This window comes from Xenopus laevis, chromosome 1L, assembly GCF_017654675.1.
Source record: "Xenopus laevis strain J_2021 chromosome 1L, Xenopus_laevis_v10.1, whole genome shotgun sequence".
In the NCBI taxonomy this organism is placed as follows: Eukaryota; Metazoa; Chordata; class Amphibia; order Anura; family Pipidae; genus Xenopus; species Xenopus laevis.
In genome coordinates, this window is record NC_054371.1 from 51,649,506 (window position 1) to 51,672,717 (window position 23,212).

Consider the following 23,212-nt stretch of genomic DNA (forward strand, 5'->3'; position numbering starts at 1 on the left):
CCTTCATTTTGCAGCCCCCACCCCTCCACACAGCACTCACCTTTCAGCGCCAGTGGGCAATTGTGCTCTCTGCACTAGAAGAGCCGAATTTCCGGGTTGAAAAAAGGAAATTTGGCTCTTAGTTACCAGGAGCGGCATTTTTTGGCGCCACTGGCAACCAGGGGGGGAAATGCAGCCTGAGGCGAGTATCTCAACTCGCCTCATTGGTGGAGCGCCCCTGGTCATCTTTCCACCTAAGTCTGGTCCTACTCCCCTATTTACTATCTATATTGATGGCATGCTCATTAACCCTGTCAACTCGGAATCTTTGACTCCTCTCTCTCCTTCTCTGATCATATTAACACCACTATAAAACAAAGAATAATTTATAAACTCTTCCTCATAAGCTTCAAAGCCCTTCATTCCTCTGCAACTAAATACATTTCATCTCTTGTTTCTCTATATGTTCCTGGCAGAAACCTCTGCTCCAGAAACCGCTTGGTTGCACCCCCCACTACTTTTCACTACTGTTTCCCCTGTCAAACCCTTCTCTCTTGCAAATCCTTATATTTGGAATGCCATTCCTGAATGCCATTCCTGAATCTCTCCGGAGAGAGTCCTCCTTCAATGTTTTTAAATCGAAACGCAAAGACTAGCTCTGGGAGCACCTGGATAACACCTGAACTGGGAACTGGCACTTATATGACAGTGTCACCCACTGTAACCTGCAGCACTTTAATAACCATCCTAGTTGTGTCTGTAAGTTACCCTCCAATTTAGACTGTAAGCCCCATGGGGTAGGGTCTTCAATCCTTTTGTCTCCTTGACGTGAGCACTTAATCTGTATTTTAATTACATTTTATATTTATGTGACTTGTATTTCTAATAATGCACTTATTGATACTTATTAATGCAGTGAACCCTTGTTTGTTGCTACTAATTAATTGTTTTGCTATACAGTGCTTTGCCCTCAAGGAGCGCTATGCAAAAAAAAATATACATACATTTACAACCTTGGCATTTATATAAATAAACATGCATAAACATGCATACATACATTTTTGTGGCAAAACCAATTCCTAGAAATTCAGGCAGTGTGCCACTTGGCTAAGCACTGCGTATGAAGAACAATTAATCTGACAGCTCTGTGCACATAGTTGTGGGTGCAAAAGATATTTTGTGTGCACACAGCCTGCAATTAATTGGAGAGAACATTGCCCATAACCATAGGAGAGAATGAGTGTTGGCTAGAGGCAGTGCTTCTGATTTGTAAGATGAAGATAGGTACATAAAGTAATCATCAGCAAAATGCTATTCAGCAATGGGGCCAAGAAATGATGTGGCTGTAAACAAACTCTGTTTGTGTTACACGTGTACTACACTGACACAGCAGCTCAGACAGGTGCTGCATCCAGGTACAACTTTTTTTTTTTAACTCTTTCTATTTGAAGCACAGTAAGGAACAAGCTATTAAAGGAAAACTATACCCCTCAAACAATGTAGGTCTACATAAAAATATATTGCATAAAACAGCTTACATGTAAAACCCTGCTTCATGTAAATAAACCATTTTAATAATAATATATTTTTTTTGTAGTATACGCCATTAGGTAATCATAAATAGAAAACTGCCATTTTAAAAAAATAAGTGCAGTCCCCTTTTACCCATTCCATTAGGAACAAAATAAATATTTTTTTCTGGAAAAGAATAAATGGAGGTGGGCTGGTATGTATCCATGTTGTTTTTTGGCTATTACTAGCAAATGTTGAGTGGCATTGGGAGTATGAGTTAAATATTGCCCATTCAGGGGCCAGCGGCACATAGTTCACCAGGACAGATGTAGCCCAATCTCTAATTTGTATCCAGAGGCTTTTTATATGTGGGCAGTCCCATAGGCAATGAAACTTGTGGTGTCACACATTTTGGGCAGGCGGAGTCAATATAAGGATTTATGAGATGTCTATGGTGTGGGGATAGATAGGTCTCTATGAATTCTTTTCAGCATCATTTCAGTGTACCATGTACAACATTTAACAACCACATCACACATTAAGAAAGCAAAACACTTCTGATTTTGTAACAAAGCGCACAAAGCACCACAGAATAATACCTAAATGAGGGAGCTTCAGAGCTATACAGGTATGAGTTCCATAATTCCATATCTCCCAACTGTCCCGATTTTGACAGCTCAACCTGTTTTATTTGTGGGACAGTCCCGATTTTGACAGCTCAACCCACAGTCCTGGATTGTTTCGGAAATGTCTGGACTTTCTCTTTGATCTCCTGCACCGAACATCCAGAAAAATATACAAAGTTTCTAAAACTGAGTCTTTTGGCAGAAAGCCCAGAATGGCAGGTGCACATAAGATACATTTGTAACAATTTAAGACAAGCAAAGAAACAATTGTAACTATTTAAGAAAAGCAGGTCTCTGGGGAAAACTGTGACTTGCAGCTTAAAGGGCAATTCAAACTGTAATAACACACAAAAACCACAGAAATGTGTTCAAACTTTCATAAACTGGCCAATTTTGTAAAATGGTAATTAGGGGCGGTGGCCATAAAAAGAGCTAGGCCCAAAAATTACGCGGCCAAATGCTTTTGTCCCTCTATCTATTTTCCAAATGTTGGGAGGTATGATAATCTGGTATGCTCAAAGAGTTTTATTGGATAAGTGATCATTTAGTAACGTGGATCAGCATACCTGAAGGCTATTAAAATAAGATAATGATCGGACTGTTTATGATAGGTTAGTTATCATCATCAGGTACAAGGTACATTCTTATTATTTCAGGGATAGGTGAAGAATTCGTTGCTTATATAGGACACTATGGCAATGGCATCCCCTAATTTGGAAGCTTTCTGGAGAGCAGTTTTCCAGATAATGGATCCCATATCTGTACCTATAAATACAATTCACTTTTACTTTGATCTTGTGAATGTCATTTATATAAATTGCTTCTAATGTACCAGTAGAGGCTGTCAAGTAGAGCTGTAAGGGTCAAACTGCACAGCAAATAACAGCTGAACTATTACGTTGTAATACAAACACACGTCAGTCACGGCTCTCTACACCTCTTACACTAAGTACGACTGTCAAGTAATATAAAGCATAATGTATATTAACCCTTTGTGTGCTGTTCATTCAGGCATTAACTTCATGCAACCTGGAAACAGAATCTGCAGCATCGGCAGTCAGCACAGTGCTACTTGTGGCAGCTCTGTAGATTCTATGATCTATGATCTGTGATATTAAAGGGGTGGTTCCCATTTAAAGCAACTTTTATTAGTATGTGATAGAACTTTTCAATTGGTCTTAATTATTCATTTTCTATAATTTCTTCTATAATCTTCTTCTGCCCCTATCCAGCTTTGAAATGGGGGTCACTGACCCCGATCTAAAAAAATAAATGCACAGCAAGGCTACAAATGTACTGATATGGCTATATTCGATTATTCACTTTCCAGGTTCTCTGCTCTTCATATCCAGTCTCTTATTAGAATCAATGCATGTTGGCTAGGGTAATTTTGGTTAAATAACTCAAAAACCACTAATAATAAAAAATTTAAACCAATTGCAGATTGTCTCAGAATATCAATCTCTACGTCATACCAAAAGTTAACTCAAAGGCGGACAACCCTGTTAAATTTATTTTTTAAAAATTGTCACTTTAGATATATTTTATGCATGCTATGCTCAGTATACTGTTTTTCCACGTGGCTAAAAATCCACGTGTCACGAACAGCAAATACTCAAAACAAATGGGATCAAATGCTAATCAAATGCTAATCAAATGGAGCTGTTTGTTTAATGCTGGGCTGATAATATCTACTGGATACTATCTACTGACCACCAACTAAAGCCAACATTCTTGCAACTGAATCCAATTTCCCATGTCATGAGCACACATATATGTTGTATGGGTATGGGACCTGTTATTCAGACTGCTCTGGACCTGGCTTTTTCCGTATAATGGATCTTTCCATAATCTGGACCTTCGTACCTTAAGTCTACTAAAAAATCTTATAAATATTAAATAAACCCAATAGGCTGGTATTGCTTCCAATAAGGATTAATTATATCTTAGTTTGGATCAAATACAAGTTACTGTTTTATTATTACAGAGAAAAAGGAAATCATGTTTAAAACTTTGGATTATTTAGATAAAATGGAGTCTATGGGGCAAATTTACTAAGATGGCGCATAAGCCAGGCGCAACTTCGCTGCACTTCGCCAGGCGTAGTAACGCCAGCGCTTTGCAAATTCACTAAAATCCGAAGTTGCGCACAGGGGTAGCGTAAGGTTGCGGAGTTGCGCTAGCGTTGTTTCGCTATATAAAGCGAAGTTGCGCTAGTGAAGGCTAATTTGCATACGGCGCGAAATTCAAATTTCAATGGAGGAACACATATCTGCACTACAAATGCCTAGAAAACCTTCAAATCTGCAAATAAAAATTTTATTTTGCCCTACACATGTGCCCACTGTCTAGGTAAGTTGCCATGAGTCAGGAAATGTAGGGGGGAGGAAGGGGAGCCCCAAAAATTTTTCGATCTTTTTCAGCCTATCAGCCATCATGTAGAAAACACGCCGGCGTTTTTTGGGACTTAGAAAAAATTTTGACTTTTTTTGAAACAATCCCTATCTACTCTATTGCGCTTCGCCAGGTCTGAGGTGGCGAAGGAAGTCTAGCGTAAAAGGTAGCGTTCGCTACACTGCGCAAGTTAGTGAATTTGCGTAGTTTCGTCGCTAGCGAAGATTCGCCTGGCGTAAGGTTGCGAAGTAACACTAGCGAAACTACGCCAGTGTTCGTTAGTGAATTTGTGCAGCAGCGAAAATGCCAAACGCTAGCGAATTAACGCTAGCGTTCGGCGCTTGGCGCGTTAGTGAATTTGCCCGTATGAGAGAAGGCTATTCCGTAATTTGGAGCTTTCTGGATAACAGGTTTCCGGATAAAGGATCCCATACCTGTAATAATAACAGTACCTTGTACTTGATCCCAACTAATCTAACATGAATCTGTATTGGTGGAAAAATAATCCTATTGAGTTTATTTCAGGTTTCAATTCAATCATGTTTAACAGACTTATTATCCGGTGATCCAAATTACGGAAAGATCCCTTATCTGAAAAATCCCAGGCCCCAAGCATTGCAAAGTTTGCGTCTTTAAAAAGCCTAAAGATTTTTCAGTCATGATAACTTAACACTGTAGCTATACCATTCATTATGTACACAACTGGAACACACCAGAAAGCTTTCAACAGCACAGTAAACTAGAGATATTTATTCAGTCACAGCCAGTTAAGAACCATTTTTGCAAACAAAATCCAGAAAAACAGGATTTCAACCTTCAGTCAAGGTTAGAGGGAAGTTACTTCACAGTGGGAAGTGAAAAGAAATGTGAGCATTGAAGACTCAACTTTTTGTATAAGATACAGAACTTGGGATCTGTGGCTAGGGTTGCCACTTTTTCTGGAAAAAATACCGGCCTTCCTATATATTTATCTTTTTTCCCTATTAATAAAATTGGGATCAACAATCATTTTTACCGGCCAGGCGGGCAAAATACCGGCCAGGTGGCAACCCTATCTGTGACCCACAGATCTGTAGGCTACATTGCCTGCAATAGTGCTTAAAGGGGTTGTTTACCTTTGAATTTACCCTTAGTATGATGTGGAGAGTGATATTTGGAGACAATTTGCAATTGGTTTTCATTTTTTTTTTTATGATTTGTGGTTTTGAGTTATTTAGCTTTTTATTCAGCAGCTCTCCAGTTTGCAATTTCAGTAATCTGGTTGCAAGGGTCCAAATTACCAATTTGAATATGAAACTGGAGTATAAATAGGAGAGGCCCGAATAAGAAAGATGAGTAATATAAAGTAGCAATAACAATACATCTGTAGCCATATAGAGCATTTGATTTTTAGATGGGGCCAGTGACCCACATTTTGAAAGCTAAAAGTTAATGTAAAGATGCTTCTCAATGTCAATGCTTCCATCTATTTTCCTTGGGCCAAATGAAAACATTTATGAAATGTATGTTTATAATGGCCAATAACATTATTACGCATAGTGCATCAAGTCTTTACTAAGTCTGAGGTCTGATTAGAACAGGGTGCCCAAAAGGTAGATGTGATCTACCAGTACACCTAAAACTCCTCTTGTGCCATGTGTTGAAAGAAGTGTCCGAACACATCCACGTAGCATCTCGTTTATTTTAACCTATCAGGTTGCATGGTCATACTTGGGCACTTCTCTACAAAATTACCCATGTACCTTCAGCCTTAGCTGCATCAAAACCCTTCTGAGTACTTATTCAGAATTGTAAAACAATGGCGTTACAAAGGGGTGTTTACTTAAATACACAATTATTTGTTGTCTCTAAATGCAATGAATTTACATCTCTCATGACAGTGTCACGCTTGAGATGACAGACCTTCATACGATAACAAATATCGTAAGACTGCACATAAGTAAAGTCCGGGTGCACCTCGATTAAATTGTCACCACTGAATGCAGTGCTGTTAATATCATACCATGCCCTTTAAATGAATATGATTATTCCCTGGCTAAGGAATTCATCCAAGCATCTGAACTGATTTATGAACGTGCTGCAAGAGTTGTCACAGGCAAAGAAGGAGATTAGTGCAGGCAGCTATATTGACTTAGGTACTTGATCCTTTCATTTTAAAACAATTTAAACCAGGCCTACCATTTTTAGACTGATAGCACACAGGGGGCTCATTTATACTACGGTATGGGGTCTGTTATCCAGAATGCTCGGGACCTGCGTTTTTCCAGATAATGGATCTTTCAGTAGTTTGGATCTTCATGCCTTAAGTCTACCAGAAAATCATGAAATCATTAAATAAACCCAATAAGATGGTTTTGCCTCCAATAAGGATTCATTATATCTTAGTTGGGATCAAGTACAAGATGCTGTTTTTTTTATTACAGAAATAATTTTTAAATATTAGGATTATTTGGATAAAACAAAGTCTATGAGAGATGGCCTTTCCATAATTCGGAACTTTCTGGATACCGGCTTTCCAGACAACGAATCCCATACCTGTACTGGCCAGTACCCCATGGCAACCAATCCATTTTTAACTCTCAGTACTCTACCTGCAGCTGTTAAGTGTTTTTTGGTTGCTATAAATTACTAGTCAGGTGCAGATTTGCCTAGTGCTTAAAAATTAGCCCCACAAAGTTTTATCCACCGTATCAGTTCCAAACTACTGATTTGCTCTTTTATTTTCACAATGCTTGTGAGCTGCTCACGTTAGACACTTACCACTGATCGCTCGCACAGTTAACGTAATTAAACAAAAAACTTTTTCACAATCTTTTCATACCTGTTTGTAAAAAATAAATTGCTGTTTATGTTGCAGGCTTCCTTTTATAGTACATTATCAAAGCAGTTGTTGGATTCAGATGTAATGAGCACACAAGCAGCATGAAGAAAAATATTTTGCAGACAGCCAATCATAGTTTCTGGTCTATGGGGTGCCGCTCCAATTAGGAATTGATATGAGGTAGACTTTGAAGTGACGGTTACAATAGGGTTATTAAAGTGACTGTTACAGTAGTTGTGTAGTTATAACAATGACAGCACAGAAATGAGGATTCTTGCTGTGGAATTTAGCAATGATGAACCGAGTCTAATTCTATGCACAATTGTACGTGTCTATAATTGAAGATGAAGTATTCTTCATATATCGTACAGTACAGGTATGGGATCAGTTATCCGGAAACCAGAAAGCTCCAAATTATGTTTTAAATGTTTTAAAACAATTTCCTTTTTCTCTGTTATAATAAAACAGTAACTTATACGTGTTCCCAACTAAGATATAATCAGTCCTTATTGGAAGCAAAGCCAGCTATTGGGTTTATTTAATGCTTACATGATTATTTTTAGTAGATATAGAAAGATCCTTTATCCGGAAAACCTCAGGTTCAGGGCAAAGGTTTGTGAAACTGTCTCAAAGAACAAAGGAGATTTTTGAGAGTCTCTGAAAAAACATTACTGATGCTCACCAACACTGGTAAAGTCTATAAAATTACTTTTAAAGAGTTTGGACTCCACTCAGGGGCTCTGCTGCCATGAGTTGAGAAACTCATCTCAGGCAGCAGCCCTCAAGTTACCAGGAGCAACAAAAAGCAGTTCCTGGTAACTTTAAGACCCGAATTTCCAGTTACTAAACCGGAGGGAGGAGCACAACGGAGCATCACGGGAGCGCCAGGGACAGAGAATCGCAATACTTACTGTGTTAATGCCAAGGTTTAAGCATTGCAGCATCAATTTACACTATGGGGGCATATGCAAGGCCTCTCTGTCAGTCACATACACAACCTTAGTTGCCTCATGAGGCAACTTCGAGCTATTTCGGAAAACGAAGCGCCACGTGTGCTTTAGCGCAGGCGACTTTTTATAATAGCGGATGGGAAGACACGAGAAGGCAGTTCGGGGAGATTGTCGCCCAGAAGAAGAGGCAATTAGTCGCCAGGCGACTAAATCTCCCCGAATCTGCCTGTGTGTCACAAGCTTAAAGCAATAAGTGATTGCAGGACTGTATAAGGGGCAGACTAATTAGAACTGACCATTTACAGGCAAAACCATGGCAAAATATACATCTGGTTAGTATTTTAAACCTCTTTTTTTCACTAATAATCGCATTCATAGAGAAGAAAAAAAACTGTTTTTGCGTACATCAGGACAAAGTTTTGATGTAAAATCCGGGAAAACATTACTTAAAATCAGGGAAATGCACTATAAATTGGTGGGACCAATAAAATAAAAATGTAAATTGTTGGAAAACTTAAAATCAGGGTACGTAAAATCGAGGTTTCACTGTATAATTTATAGTTCAAAAGGGTTCACGAACCTTCATGCACCTTTGTACATACATATACAACATATGAAACCTTATCTGTGGACAAAAGGATGTGATTAAACGTTGGACAGCTAGGCAGCCTTAGCTCACAGAACTCTCACTGGGGCAAATTCATGAAAGGGCGAATTTTCTCCAGCGAACGATCCGCCACACTTCGCACCACTTTGACCAGATGAAAATTCACTACCACTACAATAATTAACTTAAATGCGATGTTGCGAAGTTGCGTCTGGGCAACTGAATGCTGGCGAAGTTTCGCTAGTGTTAATTCGTCGGAGCGAGCATTTCATAGCGATCTTTCGCTAGCGTTCATTTCTGCCGAGTGAAACTTTGTTAGTACTGTTATGCTTGGCTCAATTTGAATAGGGTGGGTACATATAGGTAAAATATATGTCTTTATTAGAGATGGTGCAAATGCTTAAAATGTCCAAAGAAGCTAAATAAAGACAAAAGAGATCCTCTAATGACCTAGACATAATCCCACCTTAAAACAAATGTGGCCTTCCCCTCAAATGGTTGGGAAAGAAATGTTAACACCAAATTCTTTAATAGTCAGGACATTTGAAAGCAATCCTGCTTTAAAATTTTTAAAAAAACTCTAGCATTTTTTACAACTTTTATGACTTTCCGGCATACAGGATATGATGTCACTGAAATAAGCTTGAGGAGGATGTAGCTTCATCTTATCAGTTTGCCAGGTCTAAGGTGGCGAAGGAAATTCTGGCAAAAGCGGTAACGTTCTATTAAATTCACACTTTAGTGAATTTGCAGAGTAACGATTGTCGATCAGGTACAAAACTGCACTAGCGATGGTCCCTTTTTCGCTAGTGACGGTCACTTTGCCCTTTAGTAAATCTGTCCCACTGTCTTTTAATTCAACGCTGTACAGCACCCTTAAGGGAAAAAACAGATTTAATTTCCTAAAAAGAGGGGAACTGAAAGAATGTGGCAATCCAACTCTAACAAATTCCTGTGCACCCTTGCAGTTATAGCGGCTATGTAGAAACATAAATATCCTTTATGTCATGCATAATGTATCATTTATTAATACAGATTGTTATATATAATTAAATTTTATATCATTATGTAACCAATTCTATTTCCAAGCGTTCTCCCTCAAACCATACCGGTAAAGCCTCAAATTCAACAGGAACCACAAATAGATACAATGCTAGTGCAAATCTATTGGGGGGATTATTTACCCAGAACCCCCCATGGGGCAGCCAATTATATAAGTGACTTGTTGTCAGAGGATTCATGTTTCAGGTACACATTATTGCCACCTTTGATTTAGGATTAAATATTGCACTGCAAAGGTGATTAATAATAAACCGTGATTAGCACAAGTACTCCCTTATACTTATAATAACTGGAGGGGCTACTGACATGCTTTAGGCCCTACTAGAAAAGATTAATGGGTGGGTATTTATTTTTAAGTAACATAATATCAGGCATAAGCATGAATAATAGAAACAAATCCATCAAAGGTTATCCCAGGCGAGTCTGTCCAATGTGCGGCTTTTCAGCTATTAGTGAACCACAGGTCCCATGACATTCTGCCAGAGCACACTGGTAGCGGCACAGCTGAAAGGCTGCAGGTTTGGCATCTCGCACAAAGGCAGGTTGTTGTGAAAGGGGGTACTCACCCGCTCTATCCGTGACTCTGTCCTCCCGGTGCTTGTAAAAGAGGTCCAGATGATGAGAAACATGAGGAAAGTAGCCAGCAGGAGCAGGCTGCGCAGGAGAAAGCCAGCCTTCAGCCTCATAATGCTGTGGAGAGAGGAAGAGGAGGGAGAGAAGCTGAGCAGAGTAGTTCACCGTCTTCTTTTTAGAACAGACCTGAATCCAGCACAGTGTAAGTAGCATATAGCACATTTACAGTACAGTCACCTCAGCAGATCTGCACTGCTCAGTGTAAGCAACCTATGCACAGCACAGATGAGAGGCAGGAACACATCCTATATGTACACAATATACACCCAGCTTTGACACACACGGTCATTCACTGACACCCTTCAATCCAGACTGCAGTGCCATACACACACCTTTAGTCACTGCCACACGCAGCAATAAAGTTCAGCTCACGCAATCCCTCTCCCTGCTGGCTCCCTAGCCCTGCACCCGGCACCTCCTATATATATATATGACACAGGTGTAAACTGCCTCTCCTTCTTCAAACTCCTCCCCTCTGCTGCCCCCTGCTTCACCCTGCCGCTCAGTCTCACGTATACCTTTTTTTTCTGTTGTCTATATGAGGTGTGACCGGCTGCAGTGATTTCTGGCACCTCTGTCACCGTCCCCACAAGTAGCAACAAACAGTGCCAGCAAGTCTGTTATTCGTCACCCAGCCTGTGCAGCTCAGTATGGATAGCTGGCTCTAGATCAGTGGCCAAAGTAGGGGTATTTACACCTCCAATAAGTTACTATGTAAATGTGCATATGATTTACATAAGATTAGTGACCTCCATTATGTGCCATTTGCTATTGCCATCAGACACCAGATCTGGAGCAGCTGCTATGAGCATTTGGATGTGTGCCAGACCTTGTTACTGGGGGTCGCGCACCCCAAAACAGCAGCCACTTGCATCAATAGGCCACTGGAGCCCCATGCACAATTTTATATGGTTACTGGACCTCAGATGATTGCCCCTATCCAGTCTATGCCCAATATATTGGCGCGCTATAAATACATGTAAATAATAATATAAGAGCACTGTTGCAGTAGCTACCCGCAGCTGGATATGTCTAGAGCACCCAGACTAGCAACCAGCACTGTATGTGAATCCAGAGCTCAGCTCAATGTCCCTTAACCACCCCCCAAAACCAACACACACTATTCACCAATTGATATGGCGATCAGATTCCAGAGCAGTGACACCTGCTATGTGCAACTGACCCTCCCACCACTAATCTCCTCTATAGGTAAATCCCAATGTATCAGAGCTCAGATCAATGCCCCCTAACCACCCGCTACCAACCAACACACAATATTCACAAAATGATATAGCAATAATATCCCAGATCAGTGACAGTGGCTATGTGCAACTGACTCCCCCACCACTGATCTCCTCTATAGGTAAATCCCAATGTAACAGAGCTCAGATCAGTGGCCCCGTGCCATTGGAACAGAGAAATGGCTATAAGAACCCCATATCCCAGGCACCCCAAATATGAGACCTCAGATGGTGAAAGTGATGGGATCAGTGCCAGACGGGGAGAAGGAGAGAAACAGCGGTGGCCACCAAACAAAAGTGCTGCACACAGACAAGCATAGACCCTGCTTGTTTGAAAGCTGCCAGCTAACTGAGTAAGGGAAGCAGCCAGTTCCTATCCTTTGGTAGGACCTTCATGACATCACGATCATGTGATCCAGCACAGTATAACTGGCATATATCACATATACAGTACAGTCACATCCGCAGCTCTGCACTGCTCAGCAACCTATGCACACTCCAGGTGAGAGGTGCACCTAGGCACTGCACACAGCCTAAACTGTATGTACACAATATACACACACTGTCATTCACTGACACCATTCAATCTAGACTGCCATACACACACCTTCAGTGACTGCCACATGCATTAAAGTTCAGCTCACGCACTCCCTCTCCCTGCTGGCTAACACCTCCAAAGCGCTGCACCCAGTACCTCCTATATATTATATATATATATATATATATATATATATATATATATATATATATATATATATATATATATATGACACAGGTGTAAGCTGCCTCTCCTCACAAGTCTCAGTTCCTTCTTCTTCCTCCTCCCTTCTGCTTTCCTCTCTGCCTCTGCTGCCCCACTGCTGCCCCCTGCTTTATCCCGCCTCTACGTCTCACAAAAAACTTTTTTTTCTGTTGTCGTTATGAGGTGTGACTGGCTGCAGTCATTTCTGGCACCTCTGTCACCGTCCCCACAACGTAGCAACAAAGTGCCAGCAAGTCTGATATCCGTCACCCAGTCTGTGCAGCTCAGTAGGGGTATTAAGCTAGCAGACCCCAAATATGGCAATCACACCTCCAATAAGTTACTATGGAAATGTGCATATAATTTACATAAGATTAGTGACCTCCATTATGGGCCATTTGCTATTGCCATCAGACACCAGATCTGGAGCAGATGCTATGAGCATTTGGATATGTGTGCCAGACCTTGTTTCTGGGGGTCCCGCATGCCAAAACAGCAGCCACTTGCATCAATAGGCCACTGGAGCCCCATGCACAATTTTATATGGTTACTGGACCTCAGATGATTGCCCCCATTATAAATAAGTGATATTAGAGCACAGATCTGTGGCAGTAGCTACCTGCAGCTGGATATATCTAGAGCACCCAGACTAGCAGCCAGCACTGTGTGTGAATTCAGAGCTCAGATCAATTCCCCCTAACAACCCCCAGCACACACTATTCACAATTTCATATAGCTATAATATCCCAGATCAGTGACAGCAGGTACTGTATGTGCAACTGACTCTCCCACCTCTGATCTCCTCTATAGGTAAATCTCAATGTATCAGAGCTCAGATCAATGTCCCCTAACCACCCCCACCAACCAACACACACACTATTCACAATTTGATATTGCTATAATATCCCAGATCAGTGACAGCAGCTATGTGCAACTGACTCTCCCACCTCTGAATTCCTCTATAGGTAAATCTTAATGTATCAGAGCTCAGATCAGTGGCCCCGTGCCATCGGAACAGAGAAATGACTATAAGAACCCCATATCCCAGGCACCCCAAATATCAGACTGCTATAATATCCCAGATCAGTGACAGCAGCTATGTGCAACTGACTCTCCCACCTCTGATTTCCTCTATAGGTAAATCTCAATGTATCAGAGCTCAGATCAGTGGCCCCGTGCCATCGGAACAGAGAAATGACTATAAGAATCCCATATCCCAGGCACCCCAAATATCAGACCTCAGATCAGCGAGGAACACGAGGTGAAAGTGATGGGATCAGCAACAGCCGAGGAGAAGGAGAGGAACAGCGGCGGCCACCAAACAAAAGTGCTGCACACAGACAAGCATAGACCCTGCTTCTTTGAAAGCTGCCAGCTAACTGAGTAAGGGAAGCGGCCAGTTCCTATCCTCCTGTAGGACCTTGATGACATCACGATCATGTGATCCAGCACAGTATAACATACAGCACATACACAGTACAATCACATTAGCAGCTCTGCACTGCTCAGTGTAAGCAACAAACAGCGGCAGTAATAAATGCTTGCAGGAATCTATGACCTGCAAACAACATTTGTTCTAGGGAAATGATTGCCGCCTAGCAACAGCTTGTGGGGGATGGTGGCAGCTAACCACAGCATCCAGTTTGGGGTCCTCCTCGCCTTCACTTCCTGGTATGGGCGGGAGCACACTAATGCTGCCTCCTGATTGGTAGATGCCTGCTATGACCATAATTAGGTCACATAAGGCAGGAAGGCGGGGAATCCGAACTGGATGTTAGATTTTTTTTTTTACCGGGAGCTTGTGCATGACAATCCTTTAGACAGTAAATAAATCAAGGTAAGAATATACTGTGCCCCCGAATATGAACAAGAAACTCCTTTATTGGAAAACTGTGTCCAGAAATGAGAACTAAGAAGGTGCTGAGTGTAATTCTTGTAACCAAAGGGTTATGTGTTTGCTGATAACTAAACTGTCCGAAAGAGAGAAAGCATTAATTCTCGTAGAGGTTCTGCGATGATGTATGGAATGCACTCGAAGCATCTGTTTCTTAAAGCGAAACTGAAAGCAAATAACTTTTTTTTTAACCTGGCAATGTGTTTTCATTGGTATTTGCTTTTATTTTAACGCATGTTTAATTATAAAGGCAATACCTTTATCATGGCATCCACCCTATACCCACAAGGCAGCAATGTTTGGCATTCTCTTCCTGGCTCTGTTATACCACCTCTGCTGGCCAACTTTTGGCCAGATATCAATCGGGGGAGCCCGTGGGAGGGTCCCATATAATGCACAATAAGCTGCCGACTTAATCTGTCTGAGAGGGGGAGGGGGGAGCTGGGAGAGCTCTTTGAAGCATGCAGAGGCAGGAGCAGAGAAATAACAAAAAAAAGGATCAGTTAAAAGACTGAAAAGAAAGATTGCAGCAATAAAAACTCAGAGCAGTCAGTGAGGCAGGGAAGCTCCTAAGGCAGAGGTCCCCATTCTTTTTTTACCCGTGAGCCACATTCAATTAATGTTAAAATAGTTGGAGAGCAACATACGCATAAAAAAAGTTCCTGAGAGTGCCAAATATGGGCTGAAATTGGCTATTGGTAGCCCCTATATGGTCTGGCAGCCTATAGAAGGCTAGGTTTGACAGTACACCTGGTTTATTATGCAACTAAAGCTTGCCAAGCTAGGAATTTAAAATGAAGCACCTACTCTGAGGCCACTGGGAGCAACATCCAAGGGGTCAGAGAGAAACATGTTGCTCACGAGCCACTGGTTGGGGATCACTGTCCTAAGGTAAAAAGCTGGAGTAAGGGAAAATTAAACTGGTGAAGTTAGCTTTTGAAAGACAGTTGCAGAATCTACAGTCAGGGTGCCAGACAGTCTGCATAAAGGTGGCCACAGACGCATTGATAATATCGTACTAAACTAATTTTAGTATGATATTCGGTGCGTGTATGGTGGGATATGAGACAAACGATATCGACAGAAGACTGTAATATCGGTCGGCTCATCGATCGTGCTGGCCAGAAAATTTTGATCGGGTGTCTTTGAAGGCACCCGAAAATTGCCTATTGTTAATGCATTGTCTCTTACTGTATATCTGATGATTCAGCTCTACACGTGTGTAATGAAACGAACGATCTTTCCTGTGAAGATCGTAATTGTTACATCTATGGCCACCTTTAGGATATTCAAAAGGATTTACTTAGAGACACCAGCCTTTCAGGAAAAAATGCCCAACATGACCTATAGGTAATTTTTCATGTACATTCATATTTTGAGTAGTATTTTGGGTGTCTGTATCACTTAATAATTGTTTTTTAGGCTGGTGAGTTGTCTTCTTCCTTGTGCGTTGATTGGAGCCTAAGAAGAAGCAAAATAATCACACATATAATAGCAACTAATAATAGGACTCCTCGCAGGAGTGAATACATGGGAGGGAAAGGAGGGTCGTTGTTGCTAGGTGGCAATCCACCTGTCACTGTTGGCTTCATTTGCGGGGTCCCTGCCCCCCGACTTATCACTAGAGGTACTGTTCCCTCTAGGGCAGATTGACTTTACTGTTCCTTGGTGTACCCATGCTCCCTGGAGCACATCCAGATGGGTCAGCAACCAGAAGCCAAAGAGGAAGATCCAACCCCTAACCACATACTATGTTAAAGTGTGGCAGGAAGTGGTCATAGGCCTGTAGGCCAATAGTACAATTAGGCAAATGATAAACTAGGCAAATTAGGCAAAATGACAATATGTCTAGCCCCATGTCAGATTTCAAAATTGAATATAAAAAAATCTGTTTGTTCTTTTGAGAAATGTATTTCAGTGCAGAATTCTGCTGGAGCAGCACTATTAACTGATTCATTTTGAAAAAAATGTTTTTTCTCATGACAGTATCCCTTTAAGTCCTACTCAATTGAGTAGATAGAGGTAGAAGGTTTGTGGTGGGGGCTCAGTAGTCTCTGTCTTACGAACCCAACTATATAAAAAGTTCCAGACAATATAAACAGCTCATGTTACTCTGTTTATTTAAATAGTCTAGTTAATGTGCTAACAAGTCAGTCAGTTCATTGGGGGACAGTAAAATTTACTTTAATTTTTTTAAATTCATTATGGAGTTTAACCCCTACACACCTGAATGTTACTCTGCCTTATCATTGCTTTTAGTCAAGTTACAAGTAAACAGTACGATAGTTACATACATTGCGTACGTTTTAACATCAGTTTATAAGTAAATTATGTAATTGACATAACATTGTGATATGCAGCCGGACTGTTTAGGAACAGAATTTCATAATAGTCTCCACTATCCTAATTGCTTGCAAAAGGCATGCCGAAAACTTAAGACAAACTGAACATCACAATCAGAGACAATGTAGGAGGGAATACAATGAAGGCAGAAAATCTTTTTTGACAAAAATATTTGCTAGAACAGGAGAAATGAAAGTCACTTTAGATCTACTGTATATGCAGCAACAAAAATTATAGTGATTTCCAAGAATTCAGCTAAATCCACAGTACAATCGATATCAATATCAGTCCAAGGTATTGAGAATGGGTAAAGGCTAAAGAAGACCACAAGGTAAGGGTCAAGGAATCTTCCTTTGATCACGTATCTTGCATGAAGAAACAAACTAGGAGACGTTATGAGCCAGAATAAGCTAACCATAATATCTTATAACAATGTCAATGGCCCTCCCAATAACAGAATAAGCAGCCAAACTGGATGAGTGAGCCCACTGCAAAATTTGAAAAACCATGTAGGAAGGAAAAATAATCTGCTCAACAGGACAATCCATAGAGGGTAGAGTGGACAAAGGTGGGTGTGTGTGGACATACAGACAAAAGTGCTACAATACATTTAAGAGATATAGTAGGGGTGGCAGGGTGCAGGTCTCTTCTGTGCAAAAGGATCTAGACAGACAATTAGCCTTGGTGTTCGTGGAACCCAAGTGATACAAGATGCAAAGAAATGTACTCTAAATTATGATGATCAGTAAGAACAGCAACATATTTTATTGATCACTCCAAAGATAATGCCACTCCCCCAAAGAGTTTATGTCTATGTCGTAATTTCTCTCTGCTGGAAAAAACTACCAAGATAAAAGAATGGGTAATATCAGGTTATCACTAGAGCCTCAGAGAGTGGGGGAAGATCTCTGAAAACTTGTCTTTAAGGGGTTCTTTAAAGCTTTGCCAGAATACTGCCACCAGGGGCTCACTGCTCCAAGAATCCTTAGCTTTCCCAGGAAACCTACTAGACATACTAATAGAGAATTGTGCTATGTGTAGGTCTGTAAATCTATGTCATAGCAATTGCCCCATTATAGGGCTAATTAATCTGGCCTCTCCATTTACCAAATGCAGGTTCATAAGCATCTTGCAAACCACTGAGGTGCATTGACAGGTAAAGTCTGAGAAAAATGCATCTGTTGATGTCCTGATTCTGAAGACGCTTGAGGAAGGCTTTAAGAATCACCAGTGGCAAGGTAGAAGAAGCAGCAGACTGAGAGGATTTTTTAAAATTACTTTTTGCAATATTAATTGTGGAAAAGTATAAATGGCCTCATTTCTTTGTATGAATTGTGGGGTCACACCATCCTTTCTGCAGTAGAGGAAGAAATACACTTGTGTGAACCCCAAGTCTAAATTTACTCTGATTCAGATTTAACTAAGCTGATCATTAGAATATTGTCATCAGACAAATGTTCATATGGCCAATCATTCTGTATATAGAAAAGTGACTTCTATCCTTCAAATATGGTCAGTTGTCAGACAGGCAGTGTTGCGGTGTGTCGTGTATAAATAATAAATTGGAGCCTCTAGATACCTGCAGGAAGTCAGATCCTATTGTTCATATTGAATGCCCAGTACAACTGAATGTAAGTAGGTATGTACAGCATTATAGCTTAACATTTTTGAAAGAAAAATATCCAAAGGTTGATCCCATTTCTTTGGAGACTTCCTAATTCTCTTAGCATATTCTAAATTATCTGTCACACCCTAGATCTGAGCCGTAGCATAATCAGGATGTAAACCAGGAAACGGCTAGTTACACGTGGCTACTACAGATCATTCTATATTTTCCACCTGTTTCTGCTCCACCCATTTATCTAAAAGGACAAATGCTTTAGATCACAATGTCTCTTTGTATTGCATTCCTGTGGTCTAACCTGGTTTACTCTTTTCCACTGATTAAGCATTCACTTTCATGTTCATAATGGCATCCAAGCAAACTTGTGTTTATTTACAAAGCTTCAAGCTTGATGTTTCATTGTGCATTCTTATGTTGTGAGCATGATCTGTAACCATTTCCAAAATAAAACTTGGGCAGTTGATAACTGGTATCAAATAAAATATAGTTATTTTTATTATGAAAGTAGTTAATAACACAGACAGGGCATGTTATTCTGGAAAGCTGCACTTTTGTGCACAGAACAATGTATTTCCTGTTAGTCATGTCAAAACCACAACATCTATATCATGCTTTTAAATCTGGAATGAAAGTAAGATTATCATCTCCTGACTCCCGATGGTTGTCATTGTTAACAATTTTAATGCTGTAATGTGAACATTAGGAGAGATAGGAAACCTTACTATGTGCAGAGCTAACGAGTCATTTAAGGGTAAGGCCGGCAACTTCGGGCGACCATAGAAAACGCATCGCCGCGTGCACTTTAGCGCAGGCGACTTTTCATTGTAGCCTATGGGAAAACACGCTGAGGCAGTTTGGGGAGATTGTCGCTCAGAAGACGAGGCGATTAGTCACCAGGCGACAAAATCTCCCCGAATCTCCTCGTGTGGACTAACCCTAAGAATATCACTGTTATGAAAAACATGTTATAGATAGGGATGTAGCGAACTGACGATTTGGTGTTCGCGAACGCCGTTCGCGAACACCGGCAAAAAATGCGAAGTTCGCGAACAGTTCGCGAACTTCGAACACCGCTAAAATCGTTCGATTCGAACGATCGAAGGATTTTAATCGTTCGATCGAAGGATTTTCATTCGAATCGAACGATCGAAGCCATTCGATCGAATGCTTTTCATTGAATCGAATGCTTACAATCGTTCGAACGAATGGAAATCGTTTGATTTTTAGCGGTCGAAGGAATTCGAATGGTCGAACGATCGAACGCGAACTCAAAATGCGAACGTTCCCAAACGTTCGCGAACATTCGGCGGACGCGAACGGTCGAAGTTCGCGCGAACTAGTTCGCGGGCGAACAGTTCGCTACATCCCTAGTTATAGAACAGTACCTGTGTAAAATTGAGTGGGGGTGGATGGGATAAAGAAGAATTTGATTGTCCTTTTTCATATTTTGTTTGCAACATTTTATTAACATGAGAATCGAATGCATTTGTAATGGCTATCCTTTACAGTGCATGTTGGCACCAGTTTTCCCCCCTCTTTAAATCAGACAGATCAGGTTAAACTGGACTGGTTGCATTCCTATATGACGAAGCTTTTTTGTAGTTTGTAAATGGCTTGGACATTCTAATGAGACATCTTTTGTTATATTTGAAATTGTAAATACACCCTTTTAATTATATGCAAACAAGACAGTATCCCTTATCAGCCAGAACCTATGGAAGATAATAAGGCTCAACAGCACTGTAAGCCTTTTAAACCAGGTTATCACATACTCCCTTCTAAAATCTATAATGCAACTCTTAAGCTGGCCATAGATACAAAGATCCGATCGTTCGAATCCTCAAACGATCAGACTTCCCCATCTCCCGACCTGCCACTAGCCATTCCGATCAAATAAAGTAGAAAAGAACAGATCAGCTGATGTTCTGCCCCTGACAGCAATCATATGAAAGTTATGTCGGCAAAAGTTAGTGACAGTCTCCCACTGAAAATCGTACGATCTGAAATACATGCAATGAAATTATCGGCAGCCACAGAAATCTTTTAACCTGTTCGATCGACCAAACAAACGATGTCCGCCCGACGAAAAATGTCGGGACTCTCCACACATGGTCCGAAAATCATACGAATCCTTGATTCGTACGATCGGATCTTTGCAGTATGGCCAGCTTTAATTACAGGTGTTGGATACATTTTCCAGAATGCTTGGAACCTAGGGTTTTCTAGATAAGGGGTCTTAATATAAGGGCAATGACACATTTAGTGACCCAATTCATCTCCTCCAGTAGAGGCAACCAAAAACTTTAAAAAATTACCTTTTCATTGAAGTTACTGTGAATTTCCAGCTGTAAAACATTTGAATTGCGTGACCACTAAATAATGCAGGAGAAGGAAAGAAGTTTCCATTGGTTTTATCAGTTTCATTAGAAATCACACTGACACTAATGAAAAGGTATCTTGGGATGTTTTGTTTCCCATGCCGGAGGAGATTAAACATGAATTAAGATGAAGTCCTAAACAAAAATGATCTTGCTCTCTTTGCATGCATGGCCTGACAGATATTTTATATTAATGATTATATCAGCTAGTAGTAGACTTTATTGTTAATGATTCATTGTTTTATGTATATAACGATTGATCTTATGACCATTCATCTGATATACGACAATATCTTGGCGTGTATGACCAGCTTAACATTTTTTCCTATGGCGAATGACTCAGCCATGCTGGTTGTTATTAGTGAATTGCAGATTGCAAACTCGGCCAGTTAGAGCAGGTGAAATCTGTCAGCAACTCTCAGCATGAACGTGTTGTTTGCAGCCAGGAAAAAATTCTATAATGTGAAAGCTGCAAATAAATTATTACATATATGTAAAACTGTATGAAAGAAATGTATAGACTGTTTATTAAGCATCCAGTCGGTTGTGGTTCACCTTTAATTAGCTTTTAGTATGTTACAGAATTGGCAATTCTAAGCAACTTTATAATTGGTCTTTATTATTTATTTTTTATATTTCTTTTATAATTTGCCTTTTTCTTCTGTCTCTTTTCCAAATGGGAGTCACTAACCCTATCTTAAAAAATAAACTATCTTTAAAGCTACAAATATATTGTTATTGCTACTTTTTATTAATCATATTTCTATTCAGATCCTCTCCTTTTCATATTCCAGTTTCTTAATCATATCAGTGCATGGTTGCTAGTGTAATTTGAACCCTTAGCAACCATATTGCTGAAATAGTCTGAAGGGTCGCTGAATAAAATGCTAAATAACTCTAAAACCACAAAAAATAAAAACTGAAAACCAATTTCAATTGGTTTTTTCAAAACGCATCAGTTAAAAGTGCTGCTCCAGCAGAATTCTGCACTGAAATCCTTTTCTCAAAAAAGCAAACAGATTTTTTTAAATTTAATTTTGAAATCTGACATGGGGCTAGACATAATTTTGAAATCTGACATGGGGCTAGACCTATTGTCAGTTTCCCAGCTGCCCTCAGTCATGTGACTTGTGCTCTGATAAACTTTCACTTTCCTGTTGTACTGCAATTTGGAGTGTATCACCCCCTCACTTTCCCCCCAGCAGCCTAACAACAGAACAATGTGAAGGTAACCAGACAGCAGCTCCCTAATACAAGATAACAGCTGCCTGGTATATCTAAGAACAGCAGTCAGTAGTAAAATCAATGTCCCACTGTGACCCCATTCAGTTACATTGAATAGAAGAAACAACAGCCTGCCAGAAAGCAGTTCCATTGGGCAGCACTGGCTGTTTGTGCACATGACCAGGAAAAATTATATCAGTATGCACGGGCACAACCCTATTAAAGGTGCGCGTGGCCTGCCACCTGCAGGCAGAAGATTGAAGACACGTCGAAGGAGGTGCTGCTGCTTCCTAGAGACAACGTTGCTGGGACCGGAACATGCTGCAAGAGAATTAGCCGCCACTGGAGGAGAAATTGCCACCAATGTAACCCCTGGCCACAAATGAAACCCCTGGCCACCAATGTAACCCCTGGACACCAATGTTACCCCTGGCTACCAATGAAACCCCTGGCCACAAATGTAACCCCTGGACACCAATGTTACCCCTGGCCACCAATGTAACCCCTGACCACAAATGAAACCATTGGCCACCAATGTAACCCCTGGACACCAATTTTACCCCTGGCTACCAATGAAACCCCTGGCCACAAATGAAACCCCTGGCCACCAATGAAACCCCTTGCCACTAATGAAACCCCTGGCCACCAAATAAACCCCTTTCCACAAATGAAACCCCTGGCCACCAACGAAATCCCTGGTCACCAAAGTAACCTCTGGCCACCAATGTAACCCCTGGTCGCAAATGTGTTTTTATAATTTAAGTAGGAGTTCCCTGGCCACCAATTATTTTTTATAAGTGGGACCATTTTTTTGTAAATTTAAAGGGGGCCATGGTCACTAGTATTTGAAGAACTTGTAGGGGGCCCTGGCCGCTCAGGTTTTTATGTTTTTCTTATTGATGGCCTATATGTTTCTTTACAAACAACCAAAAACTGCCAATGTACTTTATAATTCTCCAATGCTTAGTTTTCAGTCTTTTAATGTATAAATAAAATGCATTGTACAATGAATTTGTGTATACATTAGAAATGCAAGTTAGATGGGGAAGTTCTTTTTAGGTGCAGTGGTGCAGATTTCCAGCATTTTCAATATCCCATTGTCCTTATTAGGACTGTTTATTTTTTGACCAAGGGGTTTAACCAAATAGCTTTTATTTGTATATTATAAATGCAAAACAATTG

General features: G+C 40.5%; 1 protein-coding gene across 7 annotated transcripts in view; it reads right to left on the bottom strand.

The window, feature by feature from the left end:
• The window catches only part of galnt7.L (polypeptide N-acetylgalactosaminyltransferase 7 L homeolog), an 82,494-nt gene extending 68,274 nt beyond the window's left edge, over positions 1-14,220 (bottom strand). For 2 of the 7 annotated variants that reach the window (XM_041589165.1, XM_041589174.1), the window contains exons 1-2: positions 14,126-14,220; positions 10,518-10,641 (exon numbers count right to left, since the gene is read on the bottom strand). In XM_041589165.1, the coding sequence (XP_041445099.1) occupies positions 10,518-10,641; positions 14,126-14,205 (204 nt within the window). In that variant the 5' untranslated portion in view covers positions 14,206-14,220. Of the gene's footprint in view, positions 1-10,517; positions 10,642-10,916; positions 11,018-11,102; positions 11,778-12,621; positions 13,763-13,805; positions 14,103-14,125 lie in introns of those variants that run through there. The other 5 variants (XM_018244216.2, XM_041589168.1, XM_041589173.1 and 2 more) reach the window with 5 other exon arrangements.
• Positions 14,221-23,212: the final 8,992 nt, after the last annotated feature.